The sequence below is a fragment of the Miscanthus floridulus genome, chromosome 4 (assembly GCF_019320115.1).
Source record: "Miscanthus floridulus cultivar M001 chromosome 4, ASM1932011v1, whole genome shotgun sequence".
NCBI classification, from domain to species: Eukaryota; Viridiplantae; Streptophyta; class Magnoliopsida; order Poales; family Poaceae; genus Miscanthus; species Miscanthus floridulus.
In genome coordinates, this window is record NC_089583.1 from 18404740 (window position 1) to 18426712 (window position 21973).

At 46.8% G+C, this 21973-nt stretch overlaps 2 protein-coding genes across 2 annotated transcripts; both read right to left on the minus strand.

Moving 5' to 3' along the window:
- Positions 1-8116: 8116 nt before the first annotated feature.
- On the minus strand, positions 8117-9774 carry LOC136548158 (CBL-interacting protein kinase 3-like). The gene is made up of 7 exons (XM_066539779.1): positions 9586-9774; positions 9373-9435; positions 9162-9233; positions 8837-8944; positions 8656-8736; positions 8479-8529; positions 8117-8392 (listed from the first exon to the last, which is right to left on the minus strand). The coding sequence occupies exons 1-7, from the start codon at positions 9772-9774 to the stop codon at positions 8117-8119; spliced, it is 840 nt and encodes a 279-aa protein (XP_066395876.1).
- A 10531-nt stretch (positions 9775-20305) lies between these two features.
- Positions 20306-21710, minus strand: LOC136551065 (benzyl alcohol O-benzoyltransferase-like). Its single transcript, XM_066542654.1, has 2 exons — positions 21273-21710; positions 20306-21187 (listed from the first exon to the last, which is right to left on the minus strand). Exons 1-2 carry the CDS (start codon positions 21708-21710, stop codon positions 20306-20308), a joined length of 1320 nt encoding a protein of 439 aa, XP_066398751.1.
- Positions 21711-21973: the final 263 nt, after the last annotated feature.

Consider the following 21973-nt stretch of genomic DNA (forward strand, 5'->3'; position numbering starts at 1 on the left):
GTGACATGTATTGAGATCGTGGAGGAGGCGTAGCGGATGCACTTCTCCAGAGTGGTTTGGTGGTTTGGACCTCAAAACCACCAGTGAACAGTTTTTGGGTTTGAGCCACAAAACCTGGTGGAGTTCCAGCGGGAACAGGAGGCGGCTCGTGGCGTCATCACGAAGATCGAATCGAGGCGAAGCAAAGTCGTGAAGAGCTCGTGGTTGTCGGATGCTTACATCTCTACTTGGACAATTTTGCACCTGGGGTTAAGTGGTTTAGCCTAAATATCTAAGGGCTTGTTGAGAATGTGTAATAGGACTATAATTAAGATAGGAGGCTGACCCCATCTAGCCATCTCTTCCATTAGCTTTCATCTAAGTCTTTAGGTTGTTTAGCTAGTCTTAGTTTTTCGCAGTGTGTGAGATCCGCAGATGACAGTTTTAGTCCCTCTATCTGTGTAAACCTTCATCTATGTAACTTGGCAAAGGGCCTGACCTTGTTCAAGAGACAATTAAAGCAATGTTTCCTCTTAAATTCGTGGCCAAGTTCTTGTGTTTCAATCGATTTGTTTTTTCCTCTTTCCCTCCCCTTCCCTTCTCCGTTTTGATGGATCTTGAGTTCCTGCAGTTTTGGGAATAATTTGAGTGGATGGATTCATTCTAGGACCTCTGAGGAACATCTATGCCAAGTGGTTTTGGTAGATTCCCCGCTAGCACATAGATCCACCACTTGGAGAAAAATTTGAGAAAACCCCGGTTTGAGAGCTTGTTTTTTGGGCTGACCTTCAAGCTTTGATCTTTTGGAGCTCAAATTTTGTGGACACCTTGGTAACATCCTAGTGCAGGTTTGTACAAAATTTCAGTTCAATCGGAGTTTGTTTGGTCGAGTTTTGACTTTTCTCATTTGGTTCGGGCTGCTGAAATCTGTCAGCGTGGAACCTCCGCACCAAAATTCAGAACCTCCGCAGAGCTGAACCTCGTAACTAAAATACTGAACCTCCGCACTCTTGGAGGTAAAATTGGTTCTGTTGTGTTTCCAAGTGCTCTAGGTGTACGGTTTTCAATCCGTAGGATTTCTAGGAGTGCCTAGGAAGTTTTCACAATCCTCAAGTCACCAGTTGGCTAGAAGGATTTGAGTCAGACTCTTTCTTCATTGTGCTTAAAGTTGAGAGCTCTGTTTTCGGGTTTTTCGAGTGTTTCCGTGTTGCGTGTGCTTTTCCACTGTTGTGTGTTTCGCTCTATTTGTCGGTCATTACCAAGAACATCTAGCCAACTTTTGTGAGTTTTGAGGTGTGGGGATTGTTTGGGACAGCAGCCTAAGTTTCAAAAGAAATTTGTAAAGGCTCCCATTCACCCCCCCTATGGTCGTCGTTCTCGGTAGTTCAGATCAAGTGGCATTGAGGAAGCAAAGAGAAAACCTTTGGAAAAAAATGTTTTGACGATGCTAACTTGGTGCTAGGGCTGTCGGTTGTCTCGTGGGACACCTATTAGAGCTAGCCTCTATGAAAAGGTTTGAGAGAGGTGCTTGCTGCACTATTTATAGTGGGATCGGAGCTCTTCTGTGGGGGCACCACAGCTCCCCCATCGGAGCTTAGTTGACATAGGCCTGGCCAGCACAGTTGTTTTGACAGCGGGCACCTTAGCCTGGTTTAGTTCCCAAAAATTTTCACCCCAAACTATCACATCGAATCTTGCGGCACATGCATGGAGTATTAAATATAGACGAAAAAAAACTAATTGCACAGTTTGGTTGGAAATCGCGAGACGAATGTTTTAAGACTAATTAGTCCATGATTAGCCATAAGTGCTACAGTACTAACATGCGCTAATGACGGATTAATTAGGCTTAATAAATTTGTCTCGCAGTTTCCAGACGAGCTATGTAATTAGTTTTTTTATTAGTATCCGAAACCCCTTTCGACATCCCCGAAACATCCGATGTGACATCCAAAAATTTTCATTTCGCGAACTAAACACAGCCTTAACTTCCGATTACCACTAGAGCTGTAGGTATATAAGCTTAGGTGTTGTGTACTATGGGCAGGACAAACACGTAGGAGAATTCAAAGGAGCTCACTGGAGATCTCCGGTGATGAGCACCGGGAGTACCGGTGGATCAAAAATGGTAGTGCATAGATTTCAATTGGCAATAGAATCCTCTGGTGGTGATCACCAGAGCTTAGTTCCAGAAGAGATGAGTCTGTGCTGAGCTTGATGTTGGAACGCACTGGAATCCTCCCATGGTCACCGGAGTGGGATCACAAGAGCTTTAAACTTGTTGATGGCTAGTTTCTGAGATGTGGCAGTAGCTGTTGAGAGCTCTGGTGCTATATTAGAGCTGTCCGGTGAGCACGTAGCTTGCCCAAGTGAGGGCATAACGGCTAGTATCTTGAGTGACATACAAATAGAGTGTGTACTAGGCTTGCAAGCACTATTGGTACTCCTAACAGATACATACACTCACTAGAGCTCTAGAAACCTCTCCACTGACATTTTCTTAGTTGCGATTGCATTTGAGTTAGGATGGCAACGGGGCATATTCGGGTTGGGTGGAGTCTCCGCAGATCCGAACCCAAAACCTGAACTCAAAACCCGAAACCGCCCCGAACACCGGTTCGGGAGATAATCCAAAGCCAAAACCAAACTCGGCGGATCCCCAAACTCTATTGGATCCACGAAACCCGAAACCCACCACTATATGGTAATATCAAAAAAATAATAAGGAGTTTGTAGCAACATATGCATGATATATATTACATATTCACATGTATAAACAAGAGGCAATAAACAATACACAAGTTCATGACTCAACTTAGAACAAACTTAATAGCTTACATAAACAATTTATTAATAAAACACGGGCGTATTTATTAGTACGACGAGTTTGATTTTTCAAGTACAGGAAGATTAGGAGTTGAGATAGGGAGTTGTTGGAGAGCAGGTTTTTCCAATCTTGCCAAAAAAATCAAGTGGGTTTTGAAAACTCTTGCATATGCTCTTAGTTCGGGTAATGTTCCCCAGTACCTGAACTACCGAAATTACCTAAAATATCTCAAAATTTTGCTCTTCTATTTCTAATATGAAGATACAAAATGGTTCAATGTAGTTTAAATCTTTTATTTGGTATGACTCAATGTAGATACATGCTACCTTGATCATTGATTTGTTGTTAATTGATATGAACACATGAAGTGATTTGGAGGACTATTGTTTATTGTTTTAAAATGCTACTGAAATTTTGTCAAAATTATTGTTTTTATCAATTTCAGGTATATCGGATAAAACCCGAACCAAAATTATTGGGTACCTGAAATTTAGGGTAATACTTTTTTGGGGCTAACATCGGGTAGCAATTTCTAATACCTAAACTTCCAATTATCCGAATTAGTCGGCTCAAAAATTTTGGGTTACCCGAATGCCCACCCCTATTTTTTACAACCATTTTTTTTTGTCTAGTATGCCACCTACTAAACAAATTGATGGAGAAAAGAAGTTTTACCGCCGGTTTGACCAACAGTGAAAACTATTTCCAACGCCAGGTTGGTGGGTTATCACCGCTGGATCATATGGCAAACTAGCGGTGAAAAATATCACCATGAGTCTAGATCCCAAATATTTTAGTGCCGATATTTTGGTTTGCTTCAGTGCGTTTGTTTAGACTTAAGGACGTATTTGGGACTACTCTGTTCACTTTTTTTCAACTCTATTCTACCAACTTCACTATGGATCCATACCTCCGCCATGCCCATCGGCATGAGAACTTGTGGTGATCGGATTTTGGGACAATGCTGTTAGGGTTGGGATATGGGGAGGGTGATTGACCCATTTTGGTTTTAATAGTTGAGTGACAACGATTATTAGACTAATGTTTCATTGAGATTATTAAGCTGCAACTTGATTAGATAATAACACAATGATCCCTATTTGAATTCATGACTTGGTCCATAATGAAACCAGCAAGCTGTTTTTGAAGCGCAGATATCTTATATGAATCAACTTCGAAGTATGTGGCTCTACTTTATGCAACACAAAGTGAAAGAAGCAAAAAGGTATACGAAACACAATTAAAACATGTATTGCAAATTTGCAATACACTCAAATTAAATTAAAGAGGCTATCCATCACATTCAGCTCAATATATTGGAAATAATGTAACCAAACAAAGAAGCTAACAACTAAACTAGATGTATGCTACATATTAGCCATAGAGTAAGTTGGTGTCAACAAAGAACTTCAAAATTTGGGAATCTCCACGATCAATTGGGTGCAAGAATCCCTCTAAAAGGAAGAAATATGCTTTCCAACACATTTCGCTAAAGGAGTATGGTAGGAATTTAAAGGGTTGATAGTTACCTACCTTACAAAAAAACAAAGTGATGTGTGCTCATGTTCATCTTTGATCATTAAGATTCTCCATGAGAAAATTGGTGGAAAATGGCCCCAGCAATGGTGAAAGAAAGGTGGCAGCTGGTGTTAAGAAAATGGAGGGAGGAAGGAAGAAAAGGAGGGAAGTGGGTTTTGTTCCTGACCCTTCCTCACCTCCTGTTCAATCCCTAAACTAGCAGTGAAATTTCTTTTCTTCGCCTATTTGTTAGTAGGTGGCATAGTGGGCGAAAAACCTATACTGAAAACTGTTTTCACCGCTTGTTTGCCATATGATCTAGTGGTGGTAACCACCATGGTATTCACTGCCAGATCATCCGCCGACCCGGCATTGGAAATAGTTTTCACCGTTGGTTTTTCGCCCTAGTGTGTGTCGTCTGCTTTCAAATCGACGGTAGAACTTCTTTTCTCCATTAGTTTGTTAGTAGTTGTCCAATAGACCGGCTGCATCATGCAGTACAACGCAATTTTGAAATGACTTCATGGTATTTTCAAAAAAAAGAGGAAAGACTTCATGGTAGAAATCTTCTTGGTGCCGGTACTCTCGCTACCGCTGCCCCGGCCCTGCCGGTTCTGGCACCGCCGCACCCGGGCTTCTACTATCTCCACCGGCGGCTTCATCGCGCCGCCCACCTCCCACCATCGCTCTTTGACCCTGCCCTCCCCTAATGACAGAGCCACCGTAGACTACTCCCGTGGTGGTGCACCCGCCGCCAGCCCCACCCAACTGCCCTCTCCCACCTCCCAGGCAGGCTGCGCCCCCGCCGCCCCGCCCAACCGTTGTCTCAGCCTCCACCATTGTCGTGTCGCGACCGTCGCCCCCAAACCCCTTTGTATAGCCGTCGGTGATTGGATCCCCCTGACCCCAAACCCTAAGGCTGGCAAGCTCCTCATCTTCGACGCCGGCGGTAGGGTATTGGGCTCCTGGGCCGTTGGGACACACTGTCCATGTTCCGCGCTATTGGTCGCGTAGTAGAGTTTGCTTTCATTGTACACGGACAACACTTACATTGCATGGGCCGATCGATGGAGAAAAGTCTTACGGTGCTAGTTTGCTATGTTTTAGCTCACAAAGGCGTTGTTGAGCGAGACAACTCTCCTCTGTGTAAACTAAAATGGTACTCCCTTCAATTTAAATTATAAGATGTTTCAACTTTTCTATGTATATAACTTTTTTTTATCTAAATATACACTATCTTGATACATAGTAAAAATAATATATCTAGAAAAATCAAAATATCTTATAATTTAGAATAGAGGGATCGTACAGGAGATGAAGACACTGACGTGACGAATCAATGCGATGTAACTGTCGCAAGGAAATTCTCTAGCCTAAAACGTTGACCTGCATGACTTCACCTTACCAGATCGGCACAAATTGCACTAGAGGTTTGTCTCACCAATAACAATAGGCAACATTTCTAAGAGTTTTGCTCTGATAGATCTTTTTCTGAAAACTGCACGGATCTTAAAGTAAACAAACAATTAATTTTAGTTTTTCTTTTTGAGAAACACAGTACGACAAGTTTGGCCATACCGTGCCCATCGTAAGCCCCAGCCCATACCATACCCACATCGAAGCTCTTGTGGATCTTAACTGTTGTTGTACTCCTCCGCCGCCGCGCCTTTGCATCTCCCCGGTGCCTTGGCGTCGCCATCGCCCCGGCCGCAACAACCGCAAGGGCAGAGGGACGCAGAGCTCCAATGGCGGCGGTTTGTCTATGCCAGAATCAGGTTCAGGGGATGAGGAAGTGGGAAAGCTGGAAGCGCCGGCTCATCGAGGTAGGGCCGACATGTGTAGAACTGTAGATGGGACGCGACAGCATGCGCAAGGCTGGCGGAAGCACTGGTAGATGTGAGCGTGATCGAGAGCGCCTATTTGTGTAACACTCGTAGCGAGGATGATGGGAAATCAAGCGAATGCAAAATCCACCTTGGCCGCTGCCCTGCCTGCAGACCATGCAGAGATACACTTTGGGCGGGGGCCAGTGAAGTGGTGTACGGGGATACGAGCAGATGGCCGGAGCCAGAAGCGAGGGCTCGCGCCATCACGCTCGCGGTTCAACTCACCAGTCGCCTCTCCGCCGGCGTCCGCACTGAGACTGAAAGCAGCACAACACGCAACTGAACGAAAGCAGCATCCGTCAAGATCCCAAATATCTGTCTGGGCTGCATCTGGGCTTCGTTTGGGCATGGGTATTGGGCCGGTCCCAATCAAGACTCATGATGAAATTAAATTAACTATCAACTGCTTTAGAATTCGTGCAAGGTTTTTGGAGAGGACCACCGGAGCATAACTCAATCACTACCGGAATCGTAAGCTTTGCCGAGTGCCAAGAACTTTGCTGAGTTTTTATATCGGGCACTCGGCAAAGGATGTCTTTGCCGAGTGCCCAAACTCGAACACTCGACAAAGACACGACCCTCGGCAAAGCTGCTCTTTGCCGAGTGCTCAGGGTCGACACTCGGCAAAGACGTCCTCTTTGCCGAGTGCTCAGAGGTAACACTCGGCAAAGACTTTCTTTGCCGAGTGTCAACGTCTCACACTCGGCAAATTTTGGCCCGCCGTCAAACCAGCCTGCCGCCGTCAGCTCTTTGCCGAGTGTACAAAGGCAACACTCGGCAAAGAGGCTCTTTGCCGAGTGTCAAAAGTAGACACTCGGCAAAGTATAATTTTTTTTTGGCTCCTGCACTTCAAAAATTTTTCACCTCTCCACACACCACATGTGGCTACTCCATGCTTAAGTTTGGTGTATTTTTGAATTTATTTGCTATATTTAACTAATTAATTGCATTTCAAGCAATTTTTTGAATTAAGTTAAATTTGAACTGCAAGTGATTCAAATATTTGGAAAAAATGAGTATAAAATTGATATTCATGTTATTCAACCCAGTTTGAGGCCTTACCTATAAGATTATAAGGGTTTTCGAACATCTTATTTCAGAAACACGACCCCGAGCGTGTGGTTGAATGGTTTTTAAATTCAATAAAAAGCAAAGGAAGTCCGAAAATCATGAAATTTGATAAGATGTCATGATATCATATGTGGAGGCTGTGGTAAAAAATTGAGAAGGTGTCGCATAAGTTGTCACGTACATTGCATACAAACCGAAACATCTCCGAAGAAGTTTCATGATTGTTGAGAATGATCTGGTAAGATTTGTAGTGAAAGTGACGGTCGAGTTGTGGTTTGACTCCGAAACTTTTTGTATAGCCAATAGACATCAAATATCGTGTCATGTTAAATTTTAGTGATTTTTTGGATCCATTTGATAATTATTAATTTTAATTGCAATTATATAAATGGAATTTGAGCTATAACTACATGAAATCATGGTCTATTTTTCGCTGAAGCATCAAATTTGCATTGTTGAGTGAATTTGACAAGGTATTTTCAAAGTGTATTGGAACAAATTTGGAAAAAACGGTTAAGGAAAAGGGAAAGGAAATAGAAAAGTTTTTTTTAAAAAATACCTTTGCCGAGTGTGCTAGGGTTAGCACTCGGCAAAGTATAGTCTTTGCCGAGTGCCTTATCGGTTTGACTCTCGGCAAAGATGTTTAATGTTTTTTTTTAAAAAAATCCCGGCTTTGCCGAGTGCTGGATCGCGGACACTCGGCAAAGGCCTCACCCAAGACTTAACTGGCACGGCCGAGACTCACTCACGCACGCCCCTGCCTCACCGCCCCCCGCCCTCACCCGTCCCCTCGCTCCCTCACCGCCCCTGGCAGCGCCGCCCCCCGCCCTGCCCGTCATCCTCGCGCCGCCCCCGTCACCGGCCCGCACGCCACCCCGCCCGCAACGCCGTGCCTGCGCGCCGCCCCACGCGCGCCCGCCCGCCCACGCCGGCCGCTCCAGCCGGCGGCCCGCTGCCTGGACTCATCTCGCCCGCACCCGGCGCCCGTCCCCACGCGCCGACGACGCAGGCTCCCGCGGCTGGCCCCCGGCGCCCTCCCCCGCGCGCCGACGACGCAGGCTCCGGTGCCCGGCCTCGTGCGCCACCTAGGTAATCCCTTGTCATCAATAACCTACATATTGGATATCAATCTGTATTAGGCAAACTTATTTCTGGTTAAAACAAAAAAAGAAGAAGAGATGTACAAAAAAATATCACCTCTGGAGCAACATAGTTAGGTGTTCCACATGTATGCAGCAATCCATCATTCTGCTAGCATTGAATTAGTTAAAGATTATGGTGTAAATTAGTGAAATGCAGTGAAACCAAAGAAAGAAGAAAGAAACAGAAAGAAATAAAACACAATAATTTCTGTAGTATCTTGTCTGATAGTACCTTCACTTGGTCTGATAAAGCACTTAACCCGAAATCTGAAATCTTGAGGTTTCCAGCAACATCAAGTAACAGATTCTCTAGCTGCATACGAGAAATATCAACATTTAAGTTTCATACTATTTCCTTGATCATAACTGATGATACAAACAAAGAGCAGAATCAAGGATGAACAATACTGCACCTTCAAGTCTCTGTGGTATACACCCCTACTGTGGCAATAGTCTACAGCATTGATCAACTGCTGAAAGTATCTACGTGCTTCCTCCTCCTTCAATCTTCCACTTGTGGCCTGATTGTGAATTTGGACAGTGAATCACAAACTGTCATGTAGAGAAAAGAAGCAAACGTGCTATATATATAAAGCATGGAATGTTAAATGTCTCTTCATGCAAAGTTTAGGCTGGAAAAGCAGCTAGCAACTAGCATGCTATATAAATTATCATTGATGAGAAAAGAATAAGGTCAAATGACAGAGGAAGCATTGGCAATGATACAACAGTGCTTACAATGATATCATGGAGCTCTCCACCCATAACAAACTCCAGCACAATGTAAATCCTTGTTTTACTTCCCATCACCTGTCATAAAAAAAGGAACAAAAACAATGCAAATAAATGGTTATGAACTGTAGACCTGGATGTGCATCCCATTCCAATGCAAGAAACGTAATACTGAAAAAATAATATATTTTTACATTTAAAGTTTAAGCTTTATTACCTCATACAGGCGAACAACATTGGGATGCTGTACTAACTTCATTGTACAGATTTCCCTCCTAATCTGCCATACAGTTGAGAGGGTGGGATCAGTAATTATCTTTTTTCTCACTAGACATATATCGCAAACAGAAGGGAATTCACTGTAAATAACTTTTTTTGAATCGTGCAGTGAAAATCTATGGAAATAGAATGCAGAGTCTTAACACTTCACCTGTTCAGCTAGTTTGTTCTTGTGAACCTTTGCCTTGTCAAGAATTTTGATAGCAACATGATCCCAGTTCTCCATGTTCTTGGCGATCCGGACCTTTGCAAATGTTCCTTCCCCAATGGTGCGTCCGAGCTCATACTTGCCAACGCGGCGCTTTGCTTTGAGCGAAGCAGCCCTCTTAGCCCTGTACATCCTGCTGCTCTAAAGCCAGTCTTTGCCAGGCGCCTTGAAACTATAGCTAGCTACTTCTCAAAGGCCTGCTGCACCTGAAAGACGAGCAAAGATTGAAATGTGCAGAAAGCATAGTAATTTGCATTTGTCACCAGAGCTAGCGCATGTAGCTAATGTATCTCATAGAAATGGTCTAATGCGTAGTACTACGTACAAAATTACCAAGCTAGCTAGCCATTATATATATATATATATATATATATATATATATATATATATATCATAGCACCTTTTTTAATCTCCAGGTTGGTTGTTGAATGATGGAGTACATCGATCACACAGTGATGGCCCATGCTGAAACTAATCATGCATATGATTAATATATAATCCAACTTGAGACGACAAAAGATATGTGTGAGGATTATATATATAGGCGCGTGCGTGCTCTTCGGCCTGCTGGCCAGCTTGGAGCTTGTAGTGGCTAGTTAGCTAGCCTAATATATACATGCATACTGAGAAAAGCTAGCTGCCATTAGCATAAATCCTTTTGCGATCACTTGCTTGTTATTTGTGGCGGCCGGCTGCAGTGATGAGTATTAGTATTTTGGCAATGTCCAAATAAAACGTCGTCATCACTTGTTACTTTTGGCTGTGCGTGCAGTGAGTGTGTGTATATATATTACTAGTACTAGTATATTTGGCAACGCAGGAAGCAGATCCCTGCTTTGTTTGCAAACTACAGTATTTGCTTTGTGATTATATATGTTTATATGAATGTGAATCCAATGCATATGCATATGTGGTTATCGGCCATCGTGCCGTACGTTTTTTTTGCAGGTTTTAGAAACCTCACCGTGTAGGGGAGGTTCTGTCAAAATTTTCAATTAAGCCTGTATATTCTTTTTTTTTGCAGAGAAGAGCCCGTCGGAGCCGAGCCGGAGTACCTCGGCGACCCTGATCGTATTCCTCGCCACTGCGGGTCTGCCTGCACCGCGTTACCTCGCCACTGCACCGACCCACCACGGCCCCGCTAGCCTGACTCCACCGCCACCCAAGGTATAACCCCTCTTTCCGTATCATGTTCGTAGATCACATAACCAAGTTAGGTGTCTCCCGTTCGAAAGGGATATGGTTGGAAGTATGCAGATCTTTGCATATCTATAACCGTATGTGTTTCGAATTGTCCACATTTTTTGGACAGCTCAAGGATGCGTAGATGGGGTTAGTTTTCATGGTCCACTCTGATCCAAGACAGAGTTTCGACATCATCTCCCTGTTTTTCTCCGGATACACAATCTCCCTGCCGGGACGTGTATTTGGAGAAGAGCGGGGAGGTGCTGCCGAAATTCTGTCTCGGATAGGAGTAGAGCATGGAAACTAACCTCATCTACGCATCATCGGGTGGGATTATGACCTATCTTCACCTATTAGATAGTAGGATCCTCGTGTAGATGCAATGGATTCTTATATTACTCGCGTATGTGGTAAAGGATGAATGACCGTGAGTGGATGTACACTGGCCGAAGGGGTTATGGAGACTTGGACTGATGAATGGATGAAGAAGACCAATGCTTTCTTGGAAGCAGCATTTCGGGAGGCTAAAGAAATGGATAAAGTTTGGTGTCCCTGCAGTGAGTGTGAGAACAGGCGTAAACAAACAAAGGTGGACATGGGTAAACATCTTGGCAAGTATGGATTTATGGCAGACTATACCCGGTGGACCCTCCATGGTGAAGGACGTAGGAGAGACGAGGTCGTGAGACAACGCATCGAGGATCTTGATGCTGATGGCGGGGTAGGAGACATGTTAGGTGACTATCATGAAGCACACTTCGGTGAAGGACGTAGGGATGGGGAGCCAGATGCAACCGCAAAGGCGTATTACGACATGTTGTCTACGGCACAGAAACCCCTTCACGGCCAGACAAAGGTCTCTCAACTAGATGCCATTGGACGCCTTATGGCTTTCAAGTCCTAGTGCCACCTAAGTCGAGACGCCTTCGATGCTATGCTGATAGTTTTTGGCACTTTGCTTCCGGAAGGTCACATTCTACCAAGGAACATGTACGAGTCGCGGAGACTCCTCCGTGTACTTAAGATGCCATATGAGCAGATACATGCTTGTCCAAAGGGGTGCATCTTATTTAGGAACGAACACGCAGAAGCTAAGCACTACCCAAAGTGTAAATCCTCTAGGTTCCTTGAGGTAGACTATGGTGATGGTCTCAAGAGGCAGCTTGACATCCCTGTGAAAATCCTACGGTACCTTCCGTTCGTACCGAGGATCCAACGGCTATACATGACCGAGGAGTCCGCGAAATAGATGACATGGCACAAAAATGGATGTCGATACAATCCAAATAAGATGGTACATCCTTCCGATGGTGAATCATGGAAACATTTTTATGACATTCATCGTGAGAAAGCTCTAGAGGCCCGTAATGTCCGTGTTGCGCTGGCAACAGATGGGTTCAATCCTTATGGACCGTGTTCGTTATCCCGCTCAATCTCCCCCCCGGCGTCATCTTTCAACGGCAGAACATATTCTTGTCGTTGATAATTCCTGAACACCTAGGGAATAGTATGGGTGTGTTCATGGAGCCTGTGATTGATGAATTGCTCAATGCTTGGGATGAAGGGGTATGGACATACGACCGAGCTACAAAGAGAAGCTTCAAGATGCATGTTTGGTACCACTACTCCCTGCATGACTTCCTAGCATTTGGAATATTCTGTGGCTGGTGTGTTCACGGCAAGTTCCCATGCCCAGTATGCAAGACAGCTCTGAAGTTTATTTCATTGAAGAAGGGTGGCAAGTATTCCTCGTTTGACAAACATCGACAATTCCTCCCTCTTGACCATGCATTCAGACAAGACACCAAGAACTTTACGAAAGGCCTCAAAGTTACAGACCCTCCACTGGTGATGATGACAGGTGTCGTGGTCCATGCTCAGATAGATGCTCTCGAGGTCAATGAAGTAGAAGGTGGTTTTTTGGGATATGGCGAGCAACATGCATGGACTCACAAGTCGGGCTTGGAGAGGCTCCCCTATTTTGATGACCTTCTTCTTCCACATAACATTGATGTAATGCACACCGAAAGGAATATCGCTGAGGCACTTTGGGGAACAATCATGGACACTGATAAGTCAAAGGACAACGTTAAGGCTAGAGTGAATATGGCAACGTTATGCGACAGACCAAAGCAAGAGATGCAGCCTCCTAGAAATGGCAAGAAATGGACTAGGCCTAAGGCCGAATTCATGTTAAGCAGGCCCTAAAGGAGGGAAGTACTAGAATGGTTCCAAATGTTAATGTTCCCTGATGGGTATGCATCGAATCTGAGGAGGGGAGTGAACTTATCTACTATGCGAATCAATGGGCTCAAGAGTCATGACTACCACATATGGCTTGAGCGGCTTCTTTCAGGTGATGGTTCAAGGCTATGTCCCAGATCATGTCTGGCAAGTGCTGACAAAGTTGAGCTATTTCTTCCACCAGCTTTGTGCTAAGGAGTTATCTCGGGCCGTGGTTGCAGACATGGAAAAAATGGCACCTGTGTTGCTCTGTAAGCTGGAGAAAATCTTTCCACCAGGCTTCTTCAATCCGATGCAGCATTTGATTTTGCACCTCCCGTATGAGGCACGAATGGGGGGGCCTGTGCAGGGCTGTTGGTGCTATTCAATTGAGAGAACCCTAAAGGTTGTTCGAAAGAAATGTAGAAATAAATGCAAGATTGAAGCTTCCATCGCAGAGGCATCGATTCTGGAGGAGGTGTCAAACTTCACAACAACATACTATGGTGACAACCTTCCTAGCGTGCATAATCCACCCCCTTGTTACAATGCTGGGGAAAATGAATCGAACCTCAGCCTTTTCTGAGGGCAACTCGGAAGTGCAAGTGGTAAGACCTTCAAGACCTTGAGTCCTGAAGAGTGGCACACTATTGCTATATGTACTGACCAACCTCGAAGAAGTGGAGCCGTACATGGGGTAAGTCACATTTTTCAACAAACTTGTTCTCGACTAGTCACTATTCTGCATCCAACCCCCTTGTTTCTCGTCGGTACAGGGAATTTACTCATGAATTCTGGCATCGATCAAGGGCGCCTACCCCACGGGAATTTCACACCCTTCTTAAACGGGGTGCGGGAAATGGAAACCCAATTTCATTTCTTGGTTCAAACGCAAGGTACGTTCTAATTTAGCTCGTACTTAGTTTGACATTACAAGTTGCTCGTACATGCGAATGATATAACGAACTATCCCGCTTGAGCTTGCAATGCCAAACCGATGCATCTATGAGAGCCGAGTTGAGTCAGGTTGCCGGTGGCTGTGCCTTTAGGGTCATGTCATTTACCGGTTATGACGTGAATGGATATCGTTTTCACACAACAAGACACGAGCAGAGTCGGCCCAATCGAAGAACCACAAATACCGGAGTTTTCACGCCCACCCTTGATGGGCTCGATTATTATGGAAGAGTTGAAGAAATATACGAACTCACGTTTCATGGCCGCAAACCTCTTAATCCTATCATATTTAAATGCCATTGGTTTGATCCTAAAAAAATAAGACGGACCCCTAATCTTGGGCTAGTCGAAATTCGACATGATTCCAAGTACCCAGGAGACGATGTCTATATCGTGGCTCAACAGGCCACACAAGTTTATTATCTCCCATGGGCGTGCCAAGATGACCCGCATCTTAAGGGTTGGGATGTTGTGAACAAGGTATCGCCACACAGTAAACTACCTGTCCCAAACAATGAAGATTACAACCTTGACCCAAACGCATATGACGAAGAGTTCTTTCAAGAAGAGGGGCTACAAGGGAGCTTTGTGATAGACATAACCGATCCAGTCATAATGGAAGTAGACAATGAAAGGGTTGATGATGAGGACGATGGGGATGAGGTTCAAAATGTGAAGGACTTAGAATTACTTCGGCGATTAGAATTAGGCAATGACAGTGATGACAACATTGCTCCTCCGGATGGTCATGAAATCAACATGGAAGTAGACATGCATGATAGTGATGATGAGACTTATGATCCAGCTAATACAGATCATGATGATTATTTCTAAGACATGTAATATTATGTTACCTTCTAATTATGTTTTGTTCATTTTGCAATACGTCTTATTTATTTTACATCTCTTTCTAATTATGTTTTATTCATTTTGTATCTCTTTGTAATTGCAGGTGATTGAACAAAGATGCCAGGCGGCGGGGGTCTCTTAAGGAGTTTAAGGAATGTAAAGTTGAAATACAAGAGGGTGGAGGAGGTAGCTCCTCCGCCACTGCCAAGGAAACGCAGGGGTCGTCAGGGTCCTCTGCCACAGAGGCAGGAGGAGGAGGTGGAGTCGTCCGAGGAGGAGGCGGTGCCCGAGGAGCACGAGGAGGAGGAGGTGCCCGAGGAGCATGAGGAGACGGTGGAGGACGAGGAGGACGAGGCTGAGGAGGCGGCGGGGGGTTCCTCTTCCTGTGGTGCGGCGGCAGGGGACTCCTCTTCCTCTGGCACAGCTAAACTCTATCAGCGAGGTCCCTCGCAACTCCTGAAGCGACCGATACCTCTTGAGAGACGCCCGATGGGTCGACCCGGTGGTTCAAAGTAAGTAACTTTACATGCCGTCACTATTTTCTCATTTGTTATGTTGAAACTAATAATTTTTCTTGATCACTTGGGCAGGGGTTTCGTGATTGTGGGTGCAGGTGGTCACGGACGCCATCCCAATGGCATTCTTGGTGTTTTGTGCAAGACACACTTCCCTGGCTTTATTGACTTTGCCGGAGTGCGGCAGTGTGGCAGAACCTCCTAAGTTATAGGGCCCACATGCACCTGTCACTGTCCGGCGACCTTTGACATCTATGCATATGTTTCCATGAACTTAAAAAGACTGTCGGGTGTCCTCGGGGAACCCCGAATCATCCACGATTTCCGAGCAGGATCACGTTACAGAGTCATTGCAGTATTACAACATTTATTCAAATATCAAAACCAGAGTAAAAACAGCGGAAGTCTTACGATAACATAGTTTACAAACCAGTTATTTCAAACCTTACAAACTAAGTTCTTTAATTATTACAAACCATAGTAGTAGTGGAGTGGCATAATTAATATATACATAACACACAAAATAAACATCCTGCCCAAGGATCACACATTTACTTCTCATCGTCAGAACGAACGATAGTCATGCAGCACGATCCAAAATAGATCTGCTCATGAGGCTCACCTGCAACAAGGGGTCAACGAACCCTGAGTACAAAAGTACTCAACAAGACTTATCCGAAATATTAACTGATAAACTCAGTAATGCAGGCTCAGGGATTCAAGGTATAGCTTTAACAACGATCAAAGTTCTTTTGCGTAAAAGCTCTTTTAACAACATTCTTTATATAGAAAACTTCTCAAGAATTATATATAAAGCTGACACGATCCGCACTGAGATCATGAAACTTCATATTCAGCACCTTCACAAGCCTTATTCAAGTTCCGGTTATTAATTCTACGATGATGAACAGTGAGTTGAGTCTCCATAACCGAGGAGCAACGACGATTCGAACCGATTATAAACCCAGCTAGGAATTCCAGACCACACGACATATGTAGGTCCCTGACCTCCATATACCAACCTACCCTCGGATCCTCTAAAACAAGAACGGATCCGCGCCACCCGAGAACACAGTACTCCACCATTCTAGCCCATGGCCACGTGGGTACACGCTATTCCCGCCATCTCTCCACTCCCAGTGCGCGAGTAGCCATTCTCGTAATAGAATTGCCAAGTTCAGGCTTACCGGAGTATGTGGTTAGTACTACAAATTCTCACCTCATACAATTCAACAACGGACGTGCCTTAATCGACACAGCCGAAAAGAACCCGCTCACAAGACCTCCATGTCTTGTGGCTCACACACACCGAGTCCGCCCGGTCTAGATTTATTACTCCACATTCCCATATCACATGCTAACATAATTAACCAATGTTCCATTTAAAACATGCAGGTGGCAGGTAGTCACCCGACTTTCATCGTTCTACGCATAGCTAAGCAAAACTAGGCATATACGAGTTTAAAACTGATAAAATGGTAAATATGGAATAATAAGGGTGGTAATGCACCAATTAGGCTTTTACTTAACTCTTAATCACTTAATGCAGTAACGGAAAGCAAAAGCGAAATTAATTTGTAAAACACAAGGTAGGGTTGTATGCATCCGGGGCTTGCCTTCGTTGACGGAAAAGTCCGATTCCTGCGACGTTACACAAGTATTCGATCCAACCTCAACAGACGGATTAACCTCTTCAACAGCTTGATTAACTACTATGTTTTCACCTTCGTTCACTACACGTAATAACAATGCCATGTTTAACATGATGCGGAATACGAAATATGATGCTCGATGATGGATGCAAAATTAATCATTTGAATACAACTTTCCTTCGTGGTACAGTTGCAAGTCAAACAAACTAAATCTTTTTCATAACACATATATCAACTGCCAAGGATCATTAACAACAAATGATCCGAGGTCATCACTCAATCCAAAAGTCCAAACAAAAACCTAAATCATTAAAGGTTACTATTTGCTTTTATGAATTAATTATTTAATTCAAAATTATGAAATAAATCAACTTATTCTGATTGAGCTCAAAATTTTAGTACATGTTCATTACATGTTAACTAAGTGGCAAAACAAATTTCATAATTTTTGGATAAATAAATAAGCCTAGAAAAATCATGGAAATCCATTTATGAATAAATTGAGCAATTTTTATCACATTTAAAAATTACTGAAAAACATTATTTAATATTTTTCTTAAATACTATACCTCACAGAGAAGCCACTCAAAAATTTTCATAATTTTTGGAGCTCTAAATAAATCTACACAAAAATAACAAAAACAGACACTATTCATTCAAATCTGAAAATAGAAAAATCCATTTGAACGTTGAGTCACTGACAACGGGTCCCACATGTCATCTTCAACCTCCGACGTTGACCACGGCAGCGACGGCTCTGACCGGAGATAACTCGCCGACGGTGAGTCCAATGGCGATGGCCAAGGTACCAAAACGTTCACCAAGACTAGGCGCATCTATTGACGTCCCTACTTGATCCGATAATGGTCCTATGCTAGCTCAACGTCGGCCATGGCGGATGCGGTGGCACGGCAGTGCTATGCCGGCGAAACGAAGCCGAAAACGGGGAAACAGAGGGCATGGGAAGGTCCAGTAGCTCACCACGAACACGTTCAAGCAATAATTAAGGCCGGAGAAGCAACGGTGAAGCGGGGCGGCGTTCACAGCGATCACGGCGGTGCGAGCAATGGCGACGGCGGTGTTCCAGTGGCTGTGGTGGACAAAACGAGCAATCAACAAGATATTAAGCACCACGGCATCACGGAGAAGCTGAAACAATGCTTCCCGAGATCAGAAGCTCACCGTAGTGTACTGGCCACGACGGCGCTCGCTCGACGGGGACTCTGCCGGCCGTGAGGAAGAAGAGCGTGGTCAGCGAGTTCCCGGCGAAATCAGCCGACCATAGTTGGCTGGGTGGATGCGCAAGAGAAAGACGGAACTGGAACGGCCTTTACCAAGACGACCACGGCGCTAGGGAGACGGTGCGGGCTCGCCGGAGCTATGGCGGTGGCGTCGGGAAAACAGAGCAAGAGAACGGGGCCAACGGCGACGGCCTGGGCTAAATAGAGCAGCTCAGAAGCGCAAGGAAGCTACGCTGTGGCCTTCACCGCGCCAGCGCGACGCCAAAGACGGCCACGACCGCGCCTGGAAGCAAACCGAAGGTCGCCACCGGCGTAGCTTTGAGCGGTGAGTACTGTTCATCGAATTTACAAAATTGCCCTCCAGTTTGAAACTCAAATTACTCCCAAATTTTTGCAACAACTCAAAAATCTCCAAAAATAAAAGTTGTTCAAAATCAAAAGTTCTACAACCTAATCCTTGGCTTCCCTGTGAGAGGTAGCGCCAATAAATTGATGCCCCTTCCTTCCGAGTCTGAAAAGAAGCAAAGTGCTTAAGAGAAAATCTATTTGTCACACCCAAATAAAAGTTATTAGATTAAAACAGAAAAATGAGAATAATTACACAGGCAGGGTAGAATATATATGAGGCAGAACAAAATAAGGGTAGAATGACCCAAATCAAGGAAAAGACATAGAGCGTGGCTAGCGTCCGGATGTCCGGAAGGACGCGCGCGTCCAGAGGCCCGCGCAGCCCGACTCCATCCGCTTCACTCTGACTTGCACGTGCACCCCGCCCTTGATGCTGCACCTGCAGCTCCTCATGTCGAGATGGACGGCCACGCAGCCCACCCCCCATCCAACTCGCCCCGGCCTCGCACGCGCACCCTGCCCCTCGTTGCGCCTCGCTCCTTCCCTGACCCTCTTTCTCTGCTTGGATGGGACCCGGAGCCGGCCCCCAGCTCCTTGCGCCCCCATCCGCCGATGCCTAGCTCTGCCGCGCCCCATACCCCCACGCCCGGGCCATGCACCCATCACTCACCGTGCCTCCGTGAAACATTTGCAACATGAAACACTTGGATACAACTTTCATCGGACACAGATGAAACATTTGAAACATACTGTTGCAACGTATGTGTGAAACATATGCAACATTCAGATAAAATACTTGCAACTTGTGTTTGAAACATATGCAACATCCATATAATACACTTGTAATATGTGTGTGAAACATATGCAACATCCAGATAAAATACTTGTTGCAACATACGTCTGAAACGGATAAAACTTTTTTTCAAAACGCTGAAAACGTACCACCAAAAACACTTGCAAAAATATGCAACATCCCGATCTACTTTTGTAACATCCATATATAACAATTGCACCATACCTCTGAACACATACATTTGCAACAAAAGGGAGGAGAAGGCTAGGGCCGGTCGATTCCGGTCATCAGGGTGGGATTTGGCGGCACGGCGAGCGAGCACCATCAGCACCGGCCACGCTCGTGGGTGCCCTTGGCTCAGCCGGGGAAGACCTAAGGCGCCATGCCACGTGCGTCCCAAAGGCCATGGCGGGGTCAGCGGCGCGCCCGACGGCGATGGGCGACGGACGGTGACGGAGCGAGCAACGCATGTGATTGGGACGCAGGTGATCAGCGCAGGGAGGGCGCGCGGCGCGGCGCGGCCGGCTATGGGGGCTGGGTACGGCGCAGCAGCCCGACAAGCGCGCGGTGGGCGAAGGGGACGGACGGATGAGCGGCCACGCTGCTTCGAGCGCTGGCGCAGATAAACATACGAGGCAGTGGGGATTTGTTTTTTTCTGAGAGAGATGGGACCTGCTCCTATGGAGCTGCGTCCGGACTGGAGTCACGGACGGACGCCCGTGTTACATCATTATCAAAGACATAGGTATGGATCACAGCCATGGTAAAGAAAAAAAATACAAATTTATGATAGAGCTGAAGACAGTACAACGATACATGTACGCTTGATTTTCTTTTATACGCCACCTCACAACACAACAAACACACCGAAACACGCCAAAAAGCCGGCACTAGAACTCTTCAACACAGCATCTTGACCTCGGACGCGAACCGGTCCATGGCTGACCGCGGCAGCGCGATCGGGACGGCGATGGAGTCCTCGCCGTTGCCGTTTGTGACGGCGACGATGAAGCTCAGCACGAACAGCGCGCCCGCGGGGCCGCCGTACACGGGCTCGCCCCACCCAAAGTCGACGTGGCGGAACCCCGCGTGCCGGTTGTCGGACACGATGAGCGTGTTGGCCGTCGCCAGGGACGGCCGCTCGCGCAGCGCCATCAGGTCGGCCGTGGACCGCACGTACTCGGCGCTCACCGCCGACCTCGTCACCTCCCGCACCAGCTCCACCGCGTCGCCCGGGGTGCCGCTGCCGCCCCGCAGCGACCCCGCGGTAGCCACCGCCGCCGGGTACACGCACGCGTTCCCGTAGTAGCCCGCGGGGAGCTCCAGGTCGCGCACGCCCCGGACGCTGGCGGCGATCACCAGGCGCGCGTCCTCGTCCGCGGGGATCTCCAGCGCCGCCGTGCGGGCGCGCCAGATGAACGCCGCGAGCGCCTCGAAGGTCGTGGCCTTGCTGCTGCCCCACTGCGCCGATAGGCCCTTCTTGATCGCGGCGACGTGGTCCGGGCCGAAGATGAAGGTCCGCATGACCATGTCGTCGCCCGGTGGTGGACACGACGGCGGCGGCGGCGGCACCGGGTCGTACTCGTGATGAGGGAACGATGGCCTTGGTGGGCTGCGGGCGTCCAGGATCTCGCGGGACCACACGGGCGCGACGGTCGGTTCCGGGAGGCCGCGGGCGAGCTCGCCGACGGCGCGCATGAACTGCACGATGTCCGCGGAGTCGCACATGGTGTGGTTTAGTCGGAGCGCGAAGACGAAGCCGCCGCATCGCAATCGGGTCACCTAGGGATACGTACACAACATACATCATTACAATGACATGCATGCATTTACAATCGTTCGCCACGTAGGACTGTGTGTTCTATACCTGGATGAGCAGCAAGGGGCTGTTGAGAACGCCGCCGGAGCCTTCGACATCGAACAGGAGCTGATCCATGCAGGGGAACGGCGGCCTCAGCCCGGCCGCCACGAGCTCCGCCAGCCGCACGTCGGCGTCCGCCTCCACGAACACCACGCCCTCGCCGGTGCAGTCGACGACCAGCTTCCGCCCCTCCACCTCCCTCAGCCTCCCGGCGAGCGGGAAGTACGGCACCAGCGCCTCGCCGAGCGCGCGGCGGACCAGGGCCGCCGGGTCGTCGTTGCCGGCCGCATCGCCACGTCCGCGGTAGAAGAGGACGAACGGCACATGCCAGCGCAGCCCCACCTGGTCCTCAATGTCGGACAGGCGCTTGGTCTCGCGTGGCGTCTGCCTCGCCGGGCCGACGAGCTCCGGCTCGCGCCGGCGCACGGCGAAGTCGAGCTTCATGGTGATGAGCACCAGAACAAACTATATGATGTGTCCCCCTTCCTACGTACAACCTGCTACATTGGAGCAAGTTTATAGAGGTTGCATTTGGAGATGTCACCACTGTGTGTAGTACTGTGTAAAAGTCACGAGTGCGTCTGCGTCAGCAAGTTGGATCTACGAAGTTTTGGGAATATTACTCTCCTTGACCTGGTGTTTCTAGATTACGACAATTTGTACCCATATGTATGTGTTATGTGCTCTTGCTTTCTCTCTGCCTTCTA

Excerpts from the sequence above, each read along its gene's own strand:
- LOC136548158 (XM_066539779.1), bottom strand. The coding sequence starts at position 9,774 with ATGTACAGGGCTAAGAGGGCTGCTTCGCTCAAAGCAAAGCGCCGCGTT. Across the intron at positions 9,436-9,585 it reads AGAACAAACTAGCTGAACAG|ATTAGGAGGGAAATCTGTAC; the intron begins GTGAAGTGTTAA and ends ACTGTATGGCAG. Across the intron at positions 9,234-9,372 it reads ATGTTGTTCGCCTGTATGAG|GTGATGGGAAGTAAAACAAG; the intron begins GTAATAAAGCTT and ends TTTTTATGACAG.
- LOC136551065 (XM_066542654.1), bottom strand. The coding sequence starts at position 21,710 with ATGAAGCTCGACTTCGCCGTGCGCCGGCGCGAGCCGGAGCTCGTCGGC. Across the intron at positions 21,188-21,272 it reads GCCCCTTGCTGCTCATCCAG|GTGACCCGATTGCGATGCGG; the intron begins GTATAGAACACA and ends ACGTATCCCTAG.